Source organism: Dermacentor variabilis, chromosome 3 (genome assembly GCF_050947875.1).
Source record: "Dermacentor variabilis isolate Ectoservices chromosome 3, ASM5094787v1, whole genome shotgun sequence".
Taxonomy (NCBI): domain Eukaryota; kingdom Metazoa; phylum Arthropoda; class Arachnida; order Ixodida; family Ixodidae; genus Dermacentor; species Dermacentor variabilis.
Window position 1 is genome coordinate 93,922,831 of NC_134570.1, and position 23,401 is coordinate 93,946,231.

At 47.0% G+C, this 23,401-nt stretch overlaps 2 protein-coding genes across 2 annotated transcripts; both read left to right on the forward strand.

The window, feature by feature from the left end:
* Positions 1-272: 272 nt before the first annotated feature.
* LOC142574625 (sodium-dependent low-affinity dicarboxylate transporter 1-like) lies at positions 273-18,143 on the forward strand. The gene is made up of 9 exons (XM_075683667.1): positions 273-312; positions 1,329-1,392; positions 6,881-7,000; positions 7,490-7,606; positions 8,372-8,452; positions 10,174-10,281; positions 12,426-12,606; positions 16,895-17,056; positions 18,117-18,143. Exons 1-9 carry the CDS (start codon positions 273-275, stop codon positions 18,141-18,143), a joined length of 900 nt encoding a protein of 299 aa, XP_075539782.1.
* A 2,156-nt stretch (positions 18,144-20,299) lies between these two features.
* On the forward strand, positions 20,300-22,561 carry LOC142574055 (Na(+)/citrate cotransporter-like). Its single transcript, XM_075683232.1, has 2 exons — positions 20,300-20,434; positions 22,266-22,561. Exons 1-2 carry the CDS (start codon positions 20,306-20,308, stop codon positions 22,419-22,421), a joined length of 285 nt encoding a protein of 94 aa, XP_075539347.1. The 5' UTR covers positions 20,300-20,305; the 3' UTR covers positions 22,422-22,561.
* The last annotated feature ends 840 nt before the right edge of the window (positions 22,562-23,401 follow it).

A 23,401-nucleotide genomic window follows, 5' to 3' on the forward strand; every position in this document is an offset into this window, starting at 1 on the left:
AACATTTCTGGTAGGTACCAGTGGAGAGACTGGTGCTACTGCGCTTTTGTACGTATGGGAATATACTATGCTTTGGATTGACATCTTTCTCGGACAGCCAGCACACTTTGAAGACGCGTCTGGCGAACAGCGCTCATTCTGTCACAATGCTAAGCTCTCTGCTCTGACAACGTATGCAGTGCTGTTTCTTTCTTTTCTTTTCTATGTAATACGCAAGAACGCGTGCTTCGTTGCACAATTATATCGGACGTCAACAGCGCGGGTGAGCCGCCATGGAAAGTCGGAAGAAAGACTACAAGTTGCGCGCTCGCAGTGCGCCAGATTTAGTCGTTTTTTTTTTTGCATTCTTCGCTTAGTTATCGTATACTGTTATGTTATTTAATTTTAGGGAAAGCGGTATTTGTGTAGCTATGTAGATTTTAGGCCAAGCCACGTTCAGGATAAGCCTCGAACATTCACATCCCGGCATATCTATGGAGAAATGCACTAAGCCCGTTTAGAAAACGCGTAATTTTGGTGCCGTATATAATTCTCGGCAATAATTTAAGAAGCTCTATGCATTAACCGCGACCTCCTAGATCGCAACGGTGGGCCGGTGCGACATGAGAGGCCAGCGAAATTGGCGTTAACCGGTGGGAATGTTCTATATGGTGGCTATGAGATGACCACGAGCTCTTAAAGGGGTTCTGAACCACCCTCCCGAGGTTGGTGAAAACAATTTTGGTAGACGCTTAAGCCTCGTCTTTAAGAGTGGAACGCGACAGCATTCAAAGCTCCGCGATTGCTGCTCGCGCTTGCCAGCAACTGCAGCTTATGGAACCGCAATGTTTGCCGGGAAACCATAGCGGGGAACGCTATAAGGTCGTTTCTTCCAAATTTTCATGATTCAAAGCTTCTCAAAGATAATCCAATGGCCCACGATAAAGACAATGTAAATTAGCCTAAAGAGGTGCCATCTGCTGCCCGGCCTCCCCGCATGGTAAGGCTATCCGGTTCAGTCAGTTCAACTGGCCAGGATCGGGTAACGTCGCCACGAACTAGCGGCGGTGAAAATTGTGAATTAGCCCCGAAGCGCAGGCCGTAAGATAGTGCATGTCGCCTCTCTAGCACGGCCGTGGGCTTTTTTGCCTTTTCCCACGTGTTTAGCCTAGGGGCCTCCTATAGGAATGTGGCGGAGGTAAACAATTACGTAAATTCAGACAATCACACGCAATGCGTCTATTTTTGCATAGCATTTATTCGGAAAAATTAAAAGAATGTTCGCGTAACGCAGACTCTAAGACGAAAGCTGGCGCTGCCACAATCTCTTGCGTTGCCGTTGTCTGCAGGTTGCCGCAAAAGGAGCAGCGTTATAAGCCTGGAATTCGCCGCCAAGTTCGAGCAGGAGGCGCAGTGAGTGGCTTATTGCATCGTGCGTTGTGTGCGAGGAAACCGGCAGGATCGCTGCACATGTGCGGCGTGTTCGCTACTTCGCTCCTACTTTCCGCGGCGGTCGCCTGTAGTGTGAACGAGCTTGTTACACATGAAACTAACGTGAGGGTGGTCGGAAGTCGGGCCGAGATCGCATTCGACAACTATTACGCATTGCTCTTTTGTTGGCTACGCTAAAGTCACTGCGACCTGGAAAGTGGCGAGAACCTTTCAAGTATGGAATGCTTTTAGCTCCCGCTGTCGGCGGCCTTCAAGGGACCTCGAGCCAAAGGCCAAGGCTGTTATTCGGTCACTCAGACGATAACATTCCAATGCTCACAATATCCCTCAAGCTGTAACTTCTAGTACGCTAAAGCTTTATTTTTTCATTTCAAATATCGACGTTCAAAAGGAAGATACAGTGCACCATGCACTTTGTTGACATCTTTTGGCGCTGAGACTGGGTTGCCTGGGCTCTTTGCAACGCCAGCGGTCCGTGAGTTCAACGGCGCATGTTTTGCGCCACCTGCTTCGATAGATGGCGGCGCGCTGCGTCACTAGGCCGGCAGCGTCAGGCGCGTTGCGGATGGTTGTGAGTAATGGTCGTAATTTCTTCATCCAACATGCTTTGCCAGTGGCCATTTCATGCATACATCTACTCTCGATTACGGGAGAGCCAGCAATTTTTATCGTAATGCAATACCGCGTGTCGCGAAAAATTCGATGTCGGCGTTGCACGTCGTCTGGCACAAAATCATTCCGAACCACAAGCACTCAGGCCCTCCGCGTGGCCCAGAGGTGTTACTGGACTAATTGAATTTCTCATAATAAGATGCAACAGCAAAATTGTAAAGCTCAAGCTAACCGCAACGTACACATATGATAGCGTTGGATTGTAATTTGAATATACCAGAAAACATAATTCTGTTAAGTGGAAACTGAAATACCGTATGAACGCGTGTAAGGGCCGCACCCGTGTATGGGCCGCACCCCCAACTTCCCGAAGCAAATATTTAAAAAAAAAATATCCGTGTAAGGGCCGCACCCCGAACTTTCCACGACCCACGTGTGATTAGCCTTCAAAATGCGCGCGCACGGAAGCTTCCAGATGCCGCCCACGGATGGCGCCGATGTCGCGGGTCATCATCATCATCATATTTTCTTTCTGCCGCGAGCTTCCGCAATCCATATCGTCATCGGTATCATCAGCCCTGGCCACCATGCTGGCCACCCCGGCTTTGTTTTGCGACTGTCGAAGGCACGCGAGTTGTAGCAGCGTTGTTGGCGTGGGCGCACGCTGTTGTTGCGGCTCTCGTGTGTGCTCTGCTTTATTTTTCACGAATTGCCATCGAGCGTTGCCATTCTAGCACGATGGGCAAACATATCAATAGCTACACGGCAGGCTTTAAATTGAAGGTAGTGGAGTTTGCCCTCAACCATGGCAAGCGTGCGGCGGGTAGAAAATTTAACGTGCACGAGAAGTGCGTCCGAAGGTGGTGCAACCAGAAGGATGCGTTGAAGACCACCAGCTCCAAAAGGCGTGCTTTTCGAGGCAAGCCATGCAAATATCCTGAGCTCGAAGAAGAGCTGTTCCGCTACGCAATGGAAGTGCGGAACAATGGATATGCGCTGACGACGGACATGCTGCGCGTGAAGACGCAAGCTTTGGCGCGTGCGAGAAGCATACCCCGCGAGGAGTTCAAAGGTAGCGTCGGCTGGTTGCGGAGATTTTTAAAGAGGAAGGGCCTATCCTTTCGGCGAAGGACCACGCTGTGCCAGAGGCTGCCCCCCGACTACACCGACAAGGTGCTGAACTTTCAAAAGTACGTGATAGGTACGTGATAGAGTCAAAAAACAACTGGGCAGTATCCGCACAGACATGGCCGTTATTCCGGGCGGCCTCACCGGCGTGCTGCAACCACTGGACGTGAGCATTAACTGGCCTTTTAAGGTTGAGTTCCGGAGGCAATACTCGGAATGGATTGCAAACGGCGATCACGATGAGACTCCGACCGGGCGGCTCAAGAGGGCACCGCTCGCGACTGTGCTGGGCTGGATTTTGACCGCGTGGAATTCGGTGTCTACGGACATTGTATCCCGCAGCTTCAAAGTGACCGGGATTTCCAACGATTTGGACGGAACTGAAGACGACGACTTGTGGGGTGATGAGCCAGAAGAATGCAGCACCAGCTCGGAGTCTGAGGACTCCGCGAGTGATGATGACTGATTGTAAATAGTGATGATTGATGAGGATTATTGTAAATAAACGCGCATTCACTTATTGGTCTGTTTTTACTTGAAAAAAAAAATTTTTTTTCGTATGTCGCGTGTATGGGCCGCACCCCGAAAATAGGCCCTCGAATTTGTAAAAAAAAGTGCGGCCCTTACACGCGTTTATACGGTATATACCCCGTTTGCAGCGTTGTTAGCATTCATAGAGCACTCAATTCTTTGCAACAACGCCATCAAGATGGCACTCTCCTCCGCGGCCCACGCAAGAGGCTGCGTTTCTACCAGAAAGATCGCCTGCTCTCCTCCGTGCATAGCGCTCACCGCTAGCGTTTCCCACTGAACATAACGCTTACAGAAGCTGCAGTTGCCGGGAAGCGTGAGTAGTAGCCAGGGATTTTTGAATGCTATCGGCGTTCCAGTTTTAATTAGCGCCCTCCAAATTTTTTTCGCCAAATTGCCGCTAGTTGGCCAGTCACCATCATGTGATCGATTCGTGCCATATAGGTCCACGACCCGACATGGCGGACGAGCAGACGATGCGATTGCTCGCAAGCGCCGCGCCACGTTTGCCAGCGGGGAGACGTTTTGTATATTGTGTCGTTTGCGGCATCGAAACATTTTTTTTTTACAATTTGAAATCGCTAAATGAAATGCCCGGGGGCTGGGCTTTCGGGTTGAAAGGAACTAAGCGAAAGAAATAGTCACGGAAAAGATTGAGCTTTGTGGACGGAAAAAAATCAGAAAGAACACGCAGAAGACCTGTGCCCGCTTGTAGAATCTTAACCAAATTTTCAGTGAATCTGCTTTCTGTGAATATTTGTAGTAATACTACACTAACTTCACTTTTTTTTCAAATTTTTTTCAAATTAGCGCTCAGTGTCATGTTTTGTGTCTCCAGGACACTGAGAAACATTGCGTATATTGGCTTCATAGCGCTCTGGAGCACTGTCATAAGTACTTTACTGCAAACGCCACTTTTGAACCACACAATTTGAACATTGCATACACACTACCTGTAACATAACAGTATTACCACTATATATAAACAAGTTCCGGATAGTTCACCGACGACGCCGGCGAAAAGTGCTACAAGCCTTTTATTACCCATGGTATCAGATAGAAATTGCGAGTTCAGTAACTATACCTGCAAAACTCATAATTAACCGAGAAACTTTACGAACGCATGTTACTCTAACTGTGTCACCCATTTCAAGCAGCTGAGAAATATGTACCAGCTGCAGCTTTCCTAGGACACTGAGAAACAATTGATATAACGCATTCGAGCATTCTGTGCATAGCAAATTTAAACTCAGTGGCGCCTTGAGTTCCTTGCGAACGCTTGGTCAACTTTCTACGCCAATCTCAACACAAGCTTTTGACCCGACACGCGGCCGTCCTCTACCCCGCAACACACGATTCTAGTCAAAATTAAATCTGGGTACCCCGTTTTACTCTCCCGTTACTGGACAATGTACCTCAGATAAAGAACCTAAATAGGGAGAAAACGACCATTTATTTAGCTTTTACAAACCCCTAGTCGAACAGCACGCTTGGAACATTCAGTGCACATCATACATGAGGCGGCCCCACACGCTGTCTAGTTAAAATCTTAGGCATATTCAACTCACTCTTGGAATTCGTGTGGAGCGAAGCTTTCGTGGGACGAATAATCGAGTGCTTTCAATTTACCCATTTCATTCTCGCGTCATGTGTTCTTGCGTACTCGTGCTATATACGAAATGGGACTTATGCGGCGATCAGCTCAAAGCTAGTTTGCGCTGGCACAACAGTAGTGTACGTGCGATGATGGCCCAATGGTTAGAGCATTTGGCTGCTGAGCTGGGGGACCGCAGTTCGATCGGGCACGTAATTAAACTTTTTCATTAAGTATCAGCGATACGGCAAGACAGTAGCTACGATCAGAAGAGTTCGGGAGGTGTGGCAAAAGAAAGCTTAGCTTTAATATTAGTCAGATTTAGTCCTAGGAGGTGAGTTTGTTCTCATTCCATGTAACGTCTGTTAACAGGCAGAGAACGAGTATTAAACAATCTTCATTTCGCCTCATAATTAACCCAGACACTCTCCACCTATATATGCCCACACTACGATCAATGCGCAACGATTTACCACATGGTATGGGCTTATGCAAGCAGACCACACCTCGCACCCATAGCACACCCCAACACACGGAAAAGGTGAAACAACGCTGCCCATCTCCGACTCCACGGACCTCCTCAACTTGGCCAACCGAGCGAGAAGGGCAGCTAAGGCTCCTGCACTGAGGGGACCACCCACTGCAGAGTGGAGGAGCATCTTACGCTCCTGTGTTCTTTTGCATAAGGTTTATTCTCTCTCTCCCTCAATCTTTGCCCACCCATCACCCCAAATATGCATCTCCCTCTTTTCCCATGCTAATTTAATAGAACACTGAAGAGGAACATCATGGCAGTTTAGACAGAGGATGTATTCTTTGAAAACTCTATCGTTATTTTAAAGATAACAGGTTGCATATTAAAATACAAAATAAAGGTCATAGTTCCATTTTATTTAGACTGCGCCGGCACTCCAAAGTATTTACGTCAGTGTGACTTCACTGATACGAAAGTATTCTTTCATATTTGGGCCCCGCTTGCTCGGCAAGAGCTCGCGAAACTTGCCATGTTCCACCCTTAGCACATTTAGACCACCTTTAGTTAATTTTTACCTTTAAGGAATTAACTAGGCCCTAGCAGATTCCGTCAAATGCCATGACGTCATTGCGACCTGGCGCGGAAACTTCAGGGTGGCCTCGACATTCGTCTTCCCTTTTTGCGGCTTATGTGGCTACAAGCGTCTTCTCACGTTAAGCTTGATTATTTCGTAATGCAGAAGGATAATTTACACTAATACAGGAGAAATCGCATTTCTCTTTGGTGTCCCTTTACATCTGGTGTACACGTTCTTTCGCTGACACTGAGAGAACACAGAAAACGCTTTCAAGCTTTTTTGAATGCCCTAACAGCTTCGCAGTAGAAGGGCCATTAAGGTTCGTTCAATATTAACAGGAAGACCGGTAAGCGGGAAATGTGAAGAGATCGATGAAACAACGAAAAAAATAGTTCCATTGCTGCGTTTACTTGTTCCCTTTCATTTGAAAAAATGCACCATAGGGAACACATCAAGGTTTTTGCTTATAGACAAACGACCGCCATAGTCACGCGGAGTTTCAGGCGCCGGTACACACCTGTTATAACCGCAGGAAGTACCTGCTTATCCGACGTGTCCTGCTCCTGTCCGTCGCCTACTCCGCAACTCTTGGCGCCGTCGGCTCGGTCTTTGGCAACCCGGCGTCTCGGGTCCTGCGCATGGTGCTTGAAGAGTAAGAGATCGGAGCCCACGGCTGGCACTTTGTATTAGTTTATTTTTTTTCTCGTTTGTACCATATTGGCTAACATAACACAAAGACAGGAATGAGTAGAGAGGAACGAAATTCTGATAAAGTAACAAAAAGGATATGCAGCTTTCTTAATTTAAACTGCACCCTATTATAATTATTTGATTGTTTAGCTTGCATGTCCCCCAGCAAGAACAAACTTAACTGTGGAGTATGCTCTTACCCTGCCCCCCCCCCCCCCCCCGGGCTCGTTTAACGTGAACAGAAAGAACGCCATAGCTAACACCTGTAAGGAGCTTAGTACGTTCTAGTCTACGAACACTGGCTTTGATGAGACTCTGCGGTGAAATAACGGCACCAGAGAGCCCTCTTCTCTAGGGTTATTGCGGCCTAAAAAAGAAGAATCAAACCTTATCACATGCCAAAAAAGTGCGCCCAATGCCTGTTCCAGCTTTTTCTTTCTTTCGTTGGCAGGCGGTACTCGTACGACCGGCTTACAATGATGTCGTGGCTCATCATCTGCCTGCCTATCTCGGCCGCCGGCATCCTGGCCTGCTGGATGGTGGTGTTTGTGGTCTTCCTCAAGGAATAGTGAGAGCGTCTGGTTTTATTTTAGTAACAACTGTACTCGCTGAAAACCTACGAATGCAGTACAAGGTCCGCTTTGGAAGGATCGCTACATCTGTTGTTCATGTATGGATCTACGTTCAAAGTCGTAGTTCCCGAGAACCAGCTTTATGAAAGGCGTTCGCCACCGAAGTGACTTGAAATTATGCGAGCTCAATTAGCTGGAACATTGATACCAGTTGCCGGATTTTGACAGCGGTGTATTTCATTGCATTTTTCGCTTTCACCGATTAAATAGTTGCTCCTAAGGGTGCAAGAAAGCCTACGTACAAGGGTGCCCGATTAATTTCTCGTTTAATTTACGCATACTGCACGGAAGTGTAGACAAACTTGAGATCACCACGTTGCAAGGATGCTGATGGGCTCTCCACACTTAGAGCGTAGGAAAAAGAAAGAAAAGAAAAAGAAGCCGGCAGCAAAAACTAAAGATGATGAAGGTGAAAATCAGCGGAGCTTTTTAATTAAACCTGCTTTATTTCTCGCCTGGAGAGGACGCATGCGGCCTTCCGCGCTCCTTCCTCGCATTTCTGCACCTCCTAAATATTTGTCTTCGTCGTCTGCGCCCCTAAATGATACGTATTGTCATTAATGATACGTAATGCTAAGTTGGCCTTGCGGCTGCGTTCGCCAGGCTTTTGAAAAAATCGTTCCTACCACGATTTAGTTACATTAGATAGATGTTTATGAAAAAATGTCGCTGTCCACGCTTTTATTTTTCTTTTCCCGCAGCGACTGCGAAGAGGACGACGAGACGAAGGAAAGCATAGCGAAGATCCTGGAAGAAAAATACCGCGCTCTCGGGAAATTCAGGTATAAAACGCGGTGCGGCACCTTTGTTGCAAAACAATGTCGTTCTGAAGCTCTGCGACTCTGCACTACCAGGCAGTGAAGTTAAACTGCGGAGGTCGACCTGACCAGTTTTCGATTAGGAATAGCCGAGTGCGCGTTACGCAGGGTCCATTTTCGACGAACTTCCTCTACGCCTGACGTGCCACAGCCTCAGAAATTCTGCCACCGTCAAAACATGTATTCAGTCGGGACGTCGCGCAGAAGGCGTCACGTTAGTTCTGCGGTAGGCGCGTGACATTTTCCCGCAGGGACACGTCGTCGGAATATGCCTTCTCTAGGCACATTTAGTGTCGATGTTCATACGTGGCAGACAGTCCCGAGTGCATGCCTGGGAGCCTACCGCTCTCGTTGAAACAAAAAGTGTACAATCATAGCTTTCTGGTTGTCAAAGTCAGTCACTTTAGCATACCCCAAAGAGGATGAAGGTGAAAGCCTGCGCGGTCACGAGAGATTCATTGCATTACTTTACTTTTCATTCTAATGCATTGTTACTTCCTATTACTTGTCCGCCAACGAAGAGGTTGTGGGTTCGAGTGCCTTAATTGCCGTTACCCTAATTAAAGTGTATCTTAATAACATTAACCCTAATTAACACCGAAGGTGTCGGGTTCAACTCCAAATAAAGGTGGTGGGCACGAGTGCCTGAATTAACTTTATCTTAACTAACTATACCTTAGTAACTTTGCCGTTATTAACAGCACAGGTCGTGGGTTCTACTCGCAACACAGGCCACGGATTACAGTGCCATAAGTAAATACATAATAATTAGCTCTCCGTCAATTATCGTGGCCTCATTTAGCACCACATGTCGTGGGTTCGACTTGCATCAAAGAGTGTAGGTTCGACTACCTTAATTAACTATATCTTAAGGAACTGTGCCTTAATTCTCTTTGCCATAATTAACACCTAACGTCGTGGGTTCGACTCCCACTGAAGGTCCAGAGTTCGACCGCCAATTTTGGTGCCATTGAATTTTCTGCCGCAACGACGGACGGTGAATTTTCCTCCCGCGAGCCGTCTTAGGCTGTCGCCTGAACAGCATATGAGGCAGGGGCATGAAGGATAAAAAAAACCGAAAGCTTGAGAAGCAGCTAACTATCCTAGTGATGCAACGACAAATCACAGGCGTTTCGGTATTTCACAGGAATAATTTGAAAAGTACAAAAGTAAGACGAGACGGACAAGCAAGACAAGGCTACTTGGATATAGATTCGTCCAGCAGTTTACATACAATGCCACGATCGCGGTGACGATGATTAATTGATCGGCGAAATCTGATCGTGCTCCCAGCGCAGCTCGCTCTAGGATCCAGATAGCTCCTCCGGAGGGAAGAGCGTGATCGGCCACGTGACTCGTTTTCATCCACCGGTTCGTGCACGGGAACGCATCTGGCCAACCCCGAACCACATGATACAACGCGCTATGGCGACAACAAGTTCAAATCAGTTCCTACATTAATACGAGGCCCAAGACAAGCGTGCCTCCTTCAACCATTTAACTCACTGGCAATAACAAGAGCGCAGACAAAAGCTCACTAATTCCAAGTTAGGTTAGGTTGCAGGTTACATTAGACAAACCGCAGGTTGGAGTAGGCTTACGTGGCGATGGTTTTAGACGAGTCAAATTAAGCGTATTGGAGCGCAGTACTGCATCTCGATCCATGCACCGTTTGTTCTGTGCAGTATGCTGGAGTACTTCGTCATGGCCTGCATTCTTGGGCTTTTCCTCGTGCTTCTGCTTCGCTCCGAGTTTGCCACTCCGTTCGCGGTGCCAGAAGAATTTGGACTGTTGTAAGTTCAGTTATTCTTTTTTCCAAACTATAGCTGGGTGAATAATTAGTCCGGGTACACATGTTTCTTTAGTCTTAATAGTTGTTTGTCGGAGGTAATATACTGCTGTAAAATTTGCCGAATAACACTTTTCGACACAGTGTAAAATATTCGACAAGAGTACGACCTCCCGTTCCATCCTGTCCCGTGCAGGCAGCTTATAAAGGGTTCTCCAACATTCAAGCACTTTTTAAAGAAAGGGATGCTTTCTGCTCAAACTGTAAGCAACGTTGTATTATCAGCAACATGAAGAACAGTTCTTTTTTTTTTTGTTGCTCCTAATCGATAGGTTCGAAATAATTATTTGCTTGCTTTTCTAGTTATCACACATACCGCCGATCCACGCTGTCTCAAGACATGTGCGAAAGTACCAATTTAGATTAGTTTCGGGCACACTATTTCTTGCGTGGCTCTTTTTTTCTACGTTCGAAAGAAAGCCCCCACACCCCCAAAGAAAAAATAAAAAAGCTGACGCACCTTTTTGATTTGCCGCAGCAGCAGTGCTCCTCTGACATCCGCGGCGAAACCACTCATTCCACCCTTGAAAAATGCACTATTTTGGTCGTATGTATAACACGTTCGGTTTCTTGGACGCGGTGGCTACCTTCATCCTGATATTGGGGTTCGCCTTACGGAGCAAAGTGATGGCTTGCCCAACGATTTTTTATTGCTTTGCATTTGCAGTCTGATTACCATTGGCACCAGCAGTCGCTCGCTGATACACAAGCCTTACCACTATGGCAGGCCATAACAGAATAAATTCTCCCTCTAAACGGTGCAGCCACATAGTCAGGCATGTCGTCCAAATAGTTCCTTTGTTGCGAGTAGAAAAATAAGTGAGAGAAAGACGGCGCTTAGAATATTGAATGGAATACACGATACCTCTAAGGTAAAGAAATAAGGCGATAGAAAAAAACAATAAAGATCTGACTACAGTTCGCGAGGGCCCTGTATCCTGTTTGCAGGTGCTTTTAACTACGTAAAGTAAGACAAACTAGCGGCGTTGAAGCGAGAACTCTGTTTGCGCGGCCTTCCTTGTCAAAGTGATAATAACACCATGGAACCAGATGCACGTATATAGCGGCTTCATGTTAATGTTACGCTAGGTTGGGGGTTTGCATTGTTAAAAAACTGTATGTGACAAGAACATAAATCTTGTTATAGTAATGCAAACATAGTGATCGGCACCAATACAATAATGGCGAGCATTCATCAAGAAAATAACCCCAGAAAGGTAAAAATACGAAGACTGCTTTTGTGGTGGCTGTAAGCTATCCTTTTTTTTCACTGATGCTTGTAAACTTAGTAGGCGCAAATTCTGCACGCTACAATGTCTTCGGCGTCAGATAATCTTGGTGTAAAAAATATTTTACTGAAGCAGGTCACTGGTCCCTCGAAGCGGCTGCTTGAAAGCCTCAAGAGGAATTCTGGCTGTCTAGAATATGGTAGTACTATATATTTCACCACGAAGAAATCTAAAAAAAAGTGGTCGGCGAATGCAAAAATTCAAGAGAGATGTATTCTATTAATGATGAAAACTTTTTTAAATTGCAAACCCGCACCATCGCCATGTTAGAGTTACCCTATAAATTCCAGCCGACAGCACCTGTGCAAGAGAGTCACAACTACACGGCAATGCTATAATTTCCCTTAGCTTGTGGGCAGCACATGATGGTGAATACCGGGGAATCAGATTTTGCACTCTTGCTCAGGATGCTCCATTTACATTCTCACCATCGGCTCCTATTTACGTTTCACTAACACGTGTGTCCCTTTTCTGCGAGCAATTTCTTGGCATTATTCTAGGAAGGGGATCGGGCTTCCCACACGCTTCTTTTCGCCCCCACTAAGCTTGACTCTAAGCGTACCGCTTTCATATTGAATAAACCAACAACACGAAACACATTCAATAAACCTTAATTTCTTCTGTTTTCTGTAAGCGTAACGAACTATAGAAGCCCCGCTAGGAGGGCCTAAAATGGTGCGAACATTAGGACCTAGCGCACAACGAAAATTGACGACGGCCAGGGAATGATGAGAGGCTCCACAGCGGCTGCATCGTCCCAGCACGACCGCAAAACAAGATTGCCTCGAATGCGCTGCAGGAGCCTCAGAGACACGACGTTCGTGTTCTTGCTGGTGCTGGTGTTCTTCGCGACGCCGCAACAGCCGTGCGACCGCCTGTTCACCGAATACCTGCTCGAATGGAGCCTGGTGCAGCGGAAGGTGCCGTGGAGCGCGTTCATCATCTACGGGGGAGGACTGTGCGTGGCAGGCGCCATCAAGGTGCGTGCTGAACTGCGAGTCTTCATTGCTCATGTCTTTTTTTTTTTTCTGGAGATAGTCCGATGAAGCTGTCCTTCCTGTCGCGTAACTTTTGCTGAGCGGCATATGTATGCACAGCCAGGGAACCCGTAGTACGACGCACACAACGTACTCTAATACCTGCTGGGAAGTACTGAGAAGCTGTCTTCAACTCGACTAGTTTGAACATGTCGAACCGTACGCGGTATCGCATCTACGTCCGTATTGCGTCCATTCGTATGTTCGTCGACAAGCTGCACAAGTAGGGTGCTGTAAACATGAAACATGAATATAAACATGAATGTAAACATGAATGCTCATACTGAGATAAACCCTTTTTCAAAAGGCATCTGGGTGTTTAATCGCACAAAACCGGCCATAAACAACATTGATGACTCCAATACCACCCCTTGTACGCCAGAGGTGTCGTACTGACTGGCCCACTCTCTAAACTCCAAGCGTTTGTATGAGTGTAAGCGCAGTGATCTTGCGCGTGAGGACGTTGTGTACGTACTAGCGAGTTATCAATGGTCGGGCCAAGTGAATAGGGACATTTTCTTCGAGCCAACGGGACGATATCGTCATTTGGATACTGTAGTAGACTGTGCAGATGATGCCAGACAAGCGATAAAGTCTTAGTCATAGTGGCCTGGTAAACTTTGTCATAATAAACAACACGTTGGCGTGATGTCATGCTAGGTACAAGCTTACGAAGCGGCCGTTGGCAGTTTGTCCCTGCCACAAGCAACTATCCCAATTTGCATCACCCCACGATTGTATAAACTTAGAAGGATACGAATGGCATGGTTGTAGTGTATATATTTAACGTAAGGGCACAGGATAACGCAAGCTCAGTATGGTTTAATGAGTATTCTGCACTGTCCGTATTATTAATTATAATTAGTGTCCTACAATGTTTACAGAGGCTACATCCCTGTCACAGACGCCTCATGAGGCAGTGAGATATGTTGTGAAGATGGGCCTTCTTCTCGGCAATTCGCGATAGCAAAGCCTAATAAATATAACTTAAATTTCGTTCACCACGAGTACATTTAAATGTTCAGAAATGGCTTTGTTGACTGCCTCCGTCACTTGCGTTTCACTTTCGCTGCTGGCGCTAGTTCTCGCAGCGCCACTCTGCCCTCTGAGATCAGGCTGAGGCCAAGGTGCCACTTCCTACTCGTACAACGTTTCGAACATATTCCTGCGCATTGTAAGATATAGAACACACTTATAAAAATGTATTGCATTTAGATATTTGAAAAAGGTCCAGCAGCCGCGTGCACTAATTGAAGGTCACGTGATAGGCCGTTCTACTTGTTTCTACCGCGTGAGGGTGCCAGTAGTCATTTATTGCAGCTTGTTATGAAGAAATAAAGATATAAACGCTTTTTTACTGAGGAACACAGTGCTCATTGCAGTCAATACGAGACACGATATTTCCATCAGCTGGGCTATCACGATTCATGTTCGAACGGTTGTTTGTCCCTTTAGTGCATACCATCTTCACAGGCGCCCAATATTGGTTGTCACGTGATGAAGCTCTCGCAAGGTGGGGGTCGGCAGGTGAGCGTGCGTTACCTCCTTCCCTAGCCCGGCTGTGGCCGCGCATGTTGCGGTTGCACTGATGCTGTGTCCGCGCACCCTATCTTAGAGGTAATCTCAGGTGAAAGTAATCTCCATATGTCTGGTGGCTGCATGTGCACTGTCTTCCTAGTTCATGCTTTGTCCGCGCACCCTATCTTAGAGGTAATCTCCGGTGAAGGTAATCTCCATATGTCTGGTGGCTTCATGTGCACTGTCTTCCTAGCTCATGCTTTGCCCGCGCACCGTATATTGGAGGTAATCTCCGGTGAAAGTAATCTCCATATGTCTGGTGGCTGCATGTGCACTGTCTTCCTAGCTCATGCTTTGCCCGCGCACCCTATCTTGGAGGTAATCTCCGGTGAAAGTAATCTCCATATGTCTGGCGGCTGCATGTGCACTGTCTTCTAATTTCATGCTTTGTCCGCGCACCCTATCTTGGAGGTAATCTCCGGTGAAAGTAATCTGCATGTGTCTGGTGGCTGCATGTGCACTGTCTTCCTAGCTCATGTTCTGCCCGAGCACCATATCTTGGAGGTAACCTCCGGTGAAAGTAATCTCCATATGTCTGGCGGCTGCATGTGCACTGTCTTCCTAGTTCATGCTTTGTCAGCGCACCCTATCTTAGAGGTAATCTCCGGTGAAAGTAATCTCCATGTATCTAGTGGCTGCATGTGCACTGTCTCCCTAGTTCATGCTTTGTCAACGCACCCTATCTTAGAGGTAATCTCCGGTGAAGGTAATCTTCATATGTCTGGTGGCTTCATGTGTACTGTCTTCCTAGCTCATGCTTTGCCCGCGCACCCTATCTTGGAGAAAATCTCCAGTGAAAGTAATCTCCATATATCTGGTGGCTGCATGTGTACTGTCTTCCTAGTTCATGCTTTGTCCGCGCACCCTATCTTAGAGGTAATCTCCGGTGAAAGTAATCTCCATATGTCTGGTGGCTGCATGTGCACTGTCTTCCTAGTTCATGCTTTGTCCGCGCACCCTATCTTAGAGGTAATCTCCGGTAAAAGTAATCTCCATATGTCTGGTGGCTGCATGTGCACTGTCTTCCTAGTTCATGCTTTGTCCGCGCACCCTATCCTAGAGGTAATCTCCGGTGAAGGTAATCTCTATATGTCTGGTGGCTTCATGTGCACTGTCTTCCTAGCTCATGCTTTGCCCGCGCACCCTATCTTGGAGAAATTACTTAGCCTTCCATCCTCTCGTTTCAGTGACTCTTCAAAACTTGAGACAGCGCCACCTCCACAACCAGGAAGGAGGTGGCGCTGTCTCAGGTTTTGAAGAGTCATTGAAACGAGAGGATCAACTGCTTATATCTCAGCGACCTTTGGTTTGCAGATGAAATTGTCCTGTTCAACAGCACTGGGGCCGATTTACAACAAATGATTGAAGACCTTAACAAAGAAAGTGTAAGACTGGGGTTGACGATTAATGTGCAGAAGACAAAGATAATGTTCCATAACGCAGCAAGGGAACAAAAGAGTTCAGGATTTGCCAGTCACGCAAATCTAGAGTCTGTAAAGGAGCACGCTCACCTTGATGAATTACTCACACGAGACCATAATCACGTGAAGGAAACTTATAGAAGAACAAAAATGGGTTGAAGTGCATACGGCAGGCATTGCCAGATCCTGACTGGGTGCTTACAAGTATAATTGAAAAGAAAGGTGTGCAGTCACTGCATTGTCCCGGAGCTAACATATGGGGCAGAAACAGGGAGACTGACAAGGAAGCTTGAGAACAAGTTAAAAACCGCGCAATGAGCAATGTAATGAAAAAAAACTTAGGCGTAACGTTAAGAAACATCAAGAGACCAGTGTGCATCACAGAGCAAACGGTGTAGCCGACATTCTAATTAACATTAAAAGAAAATAATGGAGCTTGGCAGGCCATGTAATGTGTAGGATGGGTAACCGTTGGTCCATTAGGGTTATAGAAAGGGTGCCAAAAGAGAGGAAGCGCCGTCGAGGACGGCAGTAAATTAGGTGGGGCGATTAATTGAAGAAATTTGCCGGCGCAAGCAGGAATCAGTTGGCGCAGAACAGGGGTGATTTGCGATTGCAGGGAGAAGCCTCGGTCCTGCAGCGGACATAAGAATACGCTGATGATGGTGGCAACGATGAAGCGACAGGCAGCACGAAATGTTCACTTTCCTCTGTTTGCGTTTGTTACCACGACCACGACAATTTTTTCATGCCGGCCTGTGCACGTGTGGCGCCACGTTTGTTATTTTTATTAATACAAAAAAATATACGCCCGTTAAATCTACAAACGTAATTTCGTGTAGTTGTCTAATACTTTGCCACTGTTATCAGTTCGCCTTTCGGTCGAAGCCAAACTAGGCACATTCAAATAAGCGTTTTCCGACTGCAACAAAGTTAACTGTAATAATCGCATACCTGTAAATCAGGAGTTGTACTTGAATTACGTTCGGTTCGTTGTCGAAGTGAACTTTGCACCTCCCCCCTTCCCCCGCCAGCTGCCCTCACTAATCGTTCTCCTTTATTACCCGAACGCTTATAACTATAATTTCCTTGCCTGGAATTCTCTTACTAAAGACGGACTTTGCTGTGTTTATTTAGTGGGCAGGGTGCAGATGCACAGCAAGCGGTTCGCAGTTACTCTACTTGCTGTTGGAAAACAAAGTTATCGGCTGATGTAAATGTTGCTCGCGCAGGAGTCTGGACTACTGGCATGGCTGTCCAGCGTGCTGATGGTAATGAGCCACTGGCACCCAGTGTTCGTGCAGCTGGTGCTCATGCTCATCACCACGGTGCTGACGGAGGTCAACAATGACACCGCAGCGGCCACGGTGCTCATACCCATCGCCTGCGACCTCGTGAGTCTCCCCCTCAGCCTCGTGACCGTTCCGCGAACAAGCGCCCTTTACAGTGTAGAAACCCCTGCGGTGGGTCACGCATATCGCAACCACTCCGCGTCGCCGCCTATTTTCAATTTTCATTTTCAGGCAGAATGTCAGATTCACAACTTCACTGACAGAACAGCCACCTCCTCATAAGATAGACAGATCGCACAGTGCGATGGCGCCTTCATGTGCTCACTATAAGCAGCCACCAGCGGTTATAAAGCAGGTGTTATTTCTACACAGCACTAATTGGGTGCGCTAAACATTGCGAAATTTCCTTATTCAGGACCAAACAACAGATTACTTTCTTTCTTGCCACTGCTTCACCGATATGAGAAAAATGTCGTAGTTTCACCGAACAGGCGCAGCATTGATTGCGAAAGCAAATGATTTGACAGATATACGCAGTGCGGTATGTAGTTTTATCAGCTGTGTGAACTGTTGGAAATACTCGCATACTAACTAGATTAACAAGCACGGTGGGACGTGCGCACAGTCAAAGGTGAATAAGACACCGCAGACACTCGCTGTGAGAATGCAGGTGCGATGAATAGGGGCAACCGCATCGAGGGAATTCACCAGCGTGCTGTCTCTCGCTTTAATGCGAGCGAGGCACGCGAGTGCACAGCGCACACGAAGCAGTAAGCTATTTCGAGTTGGCTAGCCTTCGTACCCACCGCAGATTACCTCCGAGAATGTACGCGTGCGGCCGCACTCAGCCGCGCCATCCGCAACCGCGGCCGCAGTAGAGGCGGAGACGCACCCTGCCCTGCCATCCTCCCCTCTGCTAACTCGCGCACATCTGTAAGCTCCCTCTTGAGCGCACGAGAAGACGCCGCCGCACAAAGCCACCTTGTCGGCTCACGCTCGCGTGCTTTCCTCGCACCTACAGCGTACGGCGCACGGCCTTGATCTTATCGCATTTGCACTTTATACACAACCTCGCGACGACGCCGACAGCGGAAATTCGCCTGGAGTGTCCATATAATTGGTATCGCCATAGGAGAAACTCCCCTTATTCTTTCACTCCCAGTTTCGACTCATCCCCAGAGATGCCTAGTCGGCCATCCCGCTTTTCATCACCGATTCCAAGAAATCCTCCGGAAAATTTGTTTTAATAATTCCGTTAGCACTCTTTGTGTACTTCAGGCAATATCGGGGTTGTATGTATGTATGTATGTATGTATGTATGTATGTATGTATGTATGTATGTATGTATGTATGTATGTATGTATGTATGTATGTATGTATGTATGTATGTATGTATGTATGTATGTATGTATGTATGTGTGTGTGTGTGTGTATGTATGTATGTATGTATGTCTGCCTGTATGCATGTATGTATGTATGTATGTATGTATGTATGTATGTATGTATGTATGTATGTATGTATGTATGTATGTATGTATGTATGTACGTATGTATGTATGTATGTATGTATGTATGTATGTATGTAACCGTTTTGCCGCCTACACGGGTCACGGGGTAGTGCGTGTATGAACGGGTAGCAAATTAGGCCGCTGTGCTGAGGGTATAGGGTTCGAAACCAACCATCGGACTAACTGTTGGTCACTGGCCATTTGGCAATACGTACATACGTGCCGCTTTGGGCTCTGTGACCGCCTCGGCCGTCTCCCGCTTCTGTAGTCTTTGTATCCACCCTCGCCTTCGATCCCCGAACCGCTGAGTCGTGCTCCCTAAAGGGTTGTAGAAAAGTGCGCCTCTCCCTGTTTATTATCCCTCTCTCTTTCTCTCTCTCACTCTACGAACTTATTTCACGCCGACATGTATATCTATGCATGCGGCATTCGGTGCTCACCGCTGTTCGAAGAAACTCTTGGACGCCGACTTGTAGCACTGGGAATGTTGCGCGCGGTGAATTCTGGCCTTCAGTTAACCTTTTTGATGTCCTCTTTGGTCACTCGGTATGTGTAACTGAGAATGTACCACTCTACAATGACGATAAAGATATGTTAAATTGCTTTGATGTTGAGCGTATTCGAATCCTCGTCGGAAGGGTTCCTGTAGGACAGCAACCCGACGCATTAGCAGGCTGCGCTATAAGTGCATCAGGTTTGCGGAGCTTCGCACGGATAGTTTTACCATGTTCGGTATTTGGGCAAACACAAGCGGACCAGACGTTTATGATAGGCGTTCTACGGTTTTACGGGCTCAGAGGAGACGCAAAGGTGAATGCCTCGCACGATTCAGCCACCTGCTGTCGCAGAGTACAATTGGACAAGCTCAGAGCTAATATTGCAGCAACCAAGTGTATGTTACTTTGCTGCTGGCGTAAATTTTCCGCAGCGGCGTAACCGTGTTCCTGACAAAAATTTCCACCAGCAACAAAGTAAAATTCACTAGGTTACTGCAGTATTAGCCGTGTTTGTCTAACTGAGCTCTGCGCCACGAGCTATCTGCTCCATGCAGGCCGTTCACGTTTGCGCGTCCACTGATGCGATAAAATTGTCAATACACTTGCGCTTACCGGAATGCCGGACACGCTAAAGTTGTTTTGGACACCTTTCACGCCAATGCTTCAGCTACATACGCCATGAATGCATTGGGTAGGTGCTGCTGATAGCAATAGCGGCTTGTTGGTACAGCAAGTTAGCGCTGTGTGTGTCAGATGAGCCTTCTGTTGTCCTTGTCAAGCTTGCGCTATAACAAAATAAGATAGGCTGCTGTTCAATGAATCTCTAGCCAAATTGGGTCACGGAGTATGTGATACTGAGTGTGCGGCAAGCGAGGGAACAATTCTCCGCGTTCGCTGTCACCGGCGTGTCACGCTTCTAGTCTCGAAGGCTGCGCGCGGAGTTCTCTTGGCCGTGCAATTAGATGGCGCAGCGAGTCAAGAAACATGGGCGAGAGAGGAGGCCGGTTCCCGCATGGCGCATTTCTCAGCGTTCGCACGCACCGGCCTTTGAAGCACAGCATACCAGCAAGCGTACAAGGCTGTCTCCTCATCGCGTCTCCGGAAGCCGTCGTTCGCCCTTATTGCTTCGCCAGGAACCAACAAAATGGGGTGCCATCAATGCCCGTTTTGTTGCCTGTCGAAATAATTAGTCGCGTCTGTCGTTGTAACTCTCCCGTTAGGTGTGTGTTAATTCTGGGCGTAGCTCCACACGTCATAATTGCCGCTTCTTGACGTCGGATGCCCGAGCCATTAGTTCTCTAAAGCACGATCACCTGTCCAACCACATCCCGCAGGCCGAGTCCTCAATGGTCAATCCGTTGTACTACGGCGTGCCGGTGACCGTCGCCTGCTCGACGGGCCTTCTCCTGCCGGTGTGCTCACTGCCCATGGCGCTCGTGCACGCCAACCTGCTCGAGTACCGGCTCACCAGCGTGGTACGTGGAATGTCTGTGCCATTGAGTCGCGGTTGGTGCAGCATTGGCAGCGTCGCGATGGCACCACTTATGTTAACATCAATGGAGCGGCTCTATGTAATGGATGAGGTACCTCGTTCACAGTGTAAAACTTGAAATCGATGCTACAAACTAACCATGATATGGAGGAGGAGAAAACATCATAGGAGTCGAATAGTCGGCCCATTTATACAAGGCAATGCCGCAACCAAAGCTTGAAATCGCATTTTCTTGTGTCGTATAAGCCATTTTACGTAGAGTGTGCATCTTTAATTTCAACTTCGGTTCCATCGAGGTCGGTGAGGTATATATGTATATCAATCGGCAGGCGTACCATAGGAACACGAGCATCCACGGCCATCGCCAACGCTACGCACAGCCGCTCCAGCTCGGGGGAGTGTTGCCTAGTCACCGCCAAAGTTTATTGCTATTTGTCATACCGATATCTGAATGTAGCCGAACATAAAACCGAAAATCTACGCGTTCTCCAGCGCATTCGCTGTCATGTGACTATACCTTTGCGTCAATCCTGCATGGCCTTCTCTTTCAATGTAAATAATATATGTAAGTCTATGCTTTTGCGTGTGTTGCACTTATTGGAAATTTGCGCAATGTAACAACTAAGGAGAACTTCGATTTTCTGTTGTAGCGTCATGTTTCCAAATCTCGAACTGATATTACAGGCACGTTCTGCCTTTCAGAAGTGGTTGAGACTTACATGCCCGCGTGCAAAACTAATCACAAGCAGAACCCAGCGGCTCTTCCCAGGAGGCCTAGCGGGTACAGAAAGCTAGAAATACATGCCGGGACTATGCTCTTTAACTAAACATGCGAGAAACACATGAAAGTACACGAAAACAGATCATGCATTCGTCTCCTCTTTGGTCTTCTGTGGAGTCATTGAAGGACTCTTTGCGCCTTCGAATTCAGTCGCTCACTCGAAGGGAAAGTGTATAGGGATATTGTATAAAAGTTACATTGATAAGGTTCCTGAGAAATCTGGCCAACGTTTCGATAGGGGGACCTAACTTCGTCAAAGGCGGCCTTGCGCTCCTCGGCGGTTGAGATTTAACAGGTTAGCAGAGTGACGTCACGCGTGGTCGTTGTCAGCGGTGGCTAGCTGTAAAAGAAGAGACTAAAAAGAAATAAAGAAAAAGATTATGCGGTTTAAAGGGCAAAAACTACGATCTGATTATGAGGCACGCCGTATTGGGGAATTCCGGAAATTTGGACCACCTGGGGTTCTTTGACGTGCACCTAAATCTAAGTCACGGGTGTTTTCATTTCGCCCCCATTGAAATGAGGCCGCCGTGGCCGGGATTCGATCCCGCGACGATCGCGTTTGGCAGCCGAACACCGTAGCCACTGAGCAAGCACGGTGGGTTAATGACATTTGTAGCGGCTACCTACATTCACTTGCAGAACGAGGCGGCCCGTTAAGCGCGTGATTACATGACACCTAGCACTGCTGTTTGTGGGTTTTTGTAAAATTTACACCGGAGTCACCGTTTGAATAAAGGCACTCATACTACCACGACCAACCGCTGTAAACATAAGGCCTCAGATTTCGTTATGCTTTATAATAGTAATATTTAGGACTAGGTTCCACTATTCGAGGATTACACTAACGTTACTCGAGGCTAATAATGTCACTCCAACCTATCAAAGTGTGAAAACTCGCGCTCCTATAAAAGCTACTGCACTTAATGTTTAGCTGTGAGTGTACAGGAAATTTCGCAAGTTCGTTTTTTTATGTTCGCATCTCGCTCTAGTGCGAGAAAAACGTGTACAAATAGCCGTTATTTTTGCGCAGCTGTCGTCGGTCTTCTTCATGAAGGCGGTCACCATCCTGGCCATTTTCATCTCGGTCCACACTACCGGGAGCTACTACTTCAGCTTCAGCACGTTTCCGCAGTGGGCCAACAAAACGCTCATGGTGCTCAACAGCACAACGGACACCCCGATCTAGATTTGGGACAAAATTTGGACGGAATATATAGTGAATGAACAAAGCCGATTGACAGGCAGTTTATCGCTGAAATAAATACGCGTATAATCATAGGACCATACTTTAAGATTTCTTGCATTGCATCCAGTGCGCTGTCATGGTGGCCAAGGGGCTTTGTTGGTCAGAACGATGTATCGGGCTCGGTTCCCATTCGTGGTTGTTAGATTCCGAAGAGGGTGGAATGCGAAAACGCTCATGCACTGGAAAATCGCGTTAGCAGCGCGTTGTACCACAGGTGGTCTTAATTGTGATCCCATCACTACGGCCTTCTTAGTAGTCCAACAATTGGTTTTGGAATGAAGTGATTGGTCCGTCGGTATAACGTAGTTCGTCTGTCACAATGGTAGAATAACGGTTGCTTTGCTTCGGAAATGAAGGGAATATAGTGAAAGTTGACTTCCAGCAAAGAGATGCGTGGAAACGGAACGCTGATGTTGACAAATGTTGAAAATGACTGGTGCGACTCAAGCCATGCTACGAACAACCACGTTGAACTTGTCTTTGAGTTAGTATGCTGATTTTAACAATTACAATTATACATGAAGCATGATAATGTAACTTTTCTGATAATGTCTTCATTCATTGACTCTCTGTGTCATGCAAGAATTCAGTTGTATGCGTCTCTAAAACTGTCCGTGTGGAAGGATACATGCTAACTCCGACGTTGCGATTGATAAAGGGACCTTTTTGGTTATGGACGATATTAAATTCCTAATTAGTCCAGACAGGTAAATTAAGACAGGTTTCTGTAAATCTGTTTAGCTTGCGGTTCGGTTCTATCAGATATTTTCGCTAAACTACAGATTACTGTGTTAACCTCTATACTTAATTACATTTTTTCTGTTCATCTCAACTTGTTCATCTCAACGTGGACCGTCAAAGCTGCCATAAATAGGGGAAAATCTTGACGATGGGAAGCCACTTAAGGACAGAGGAGATTG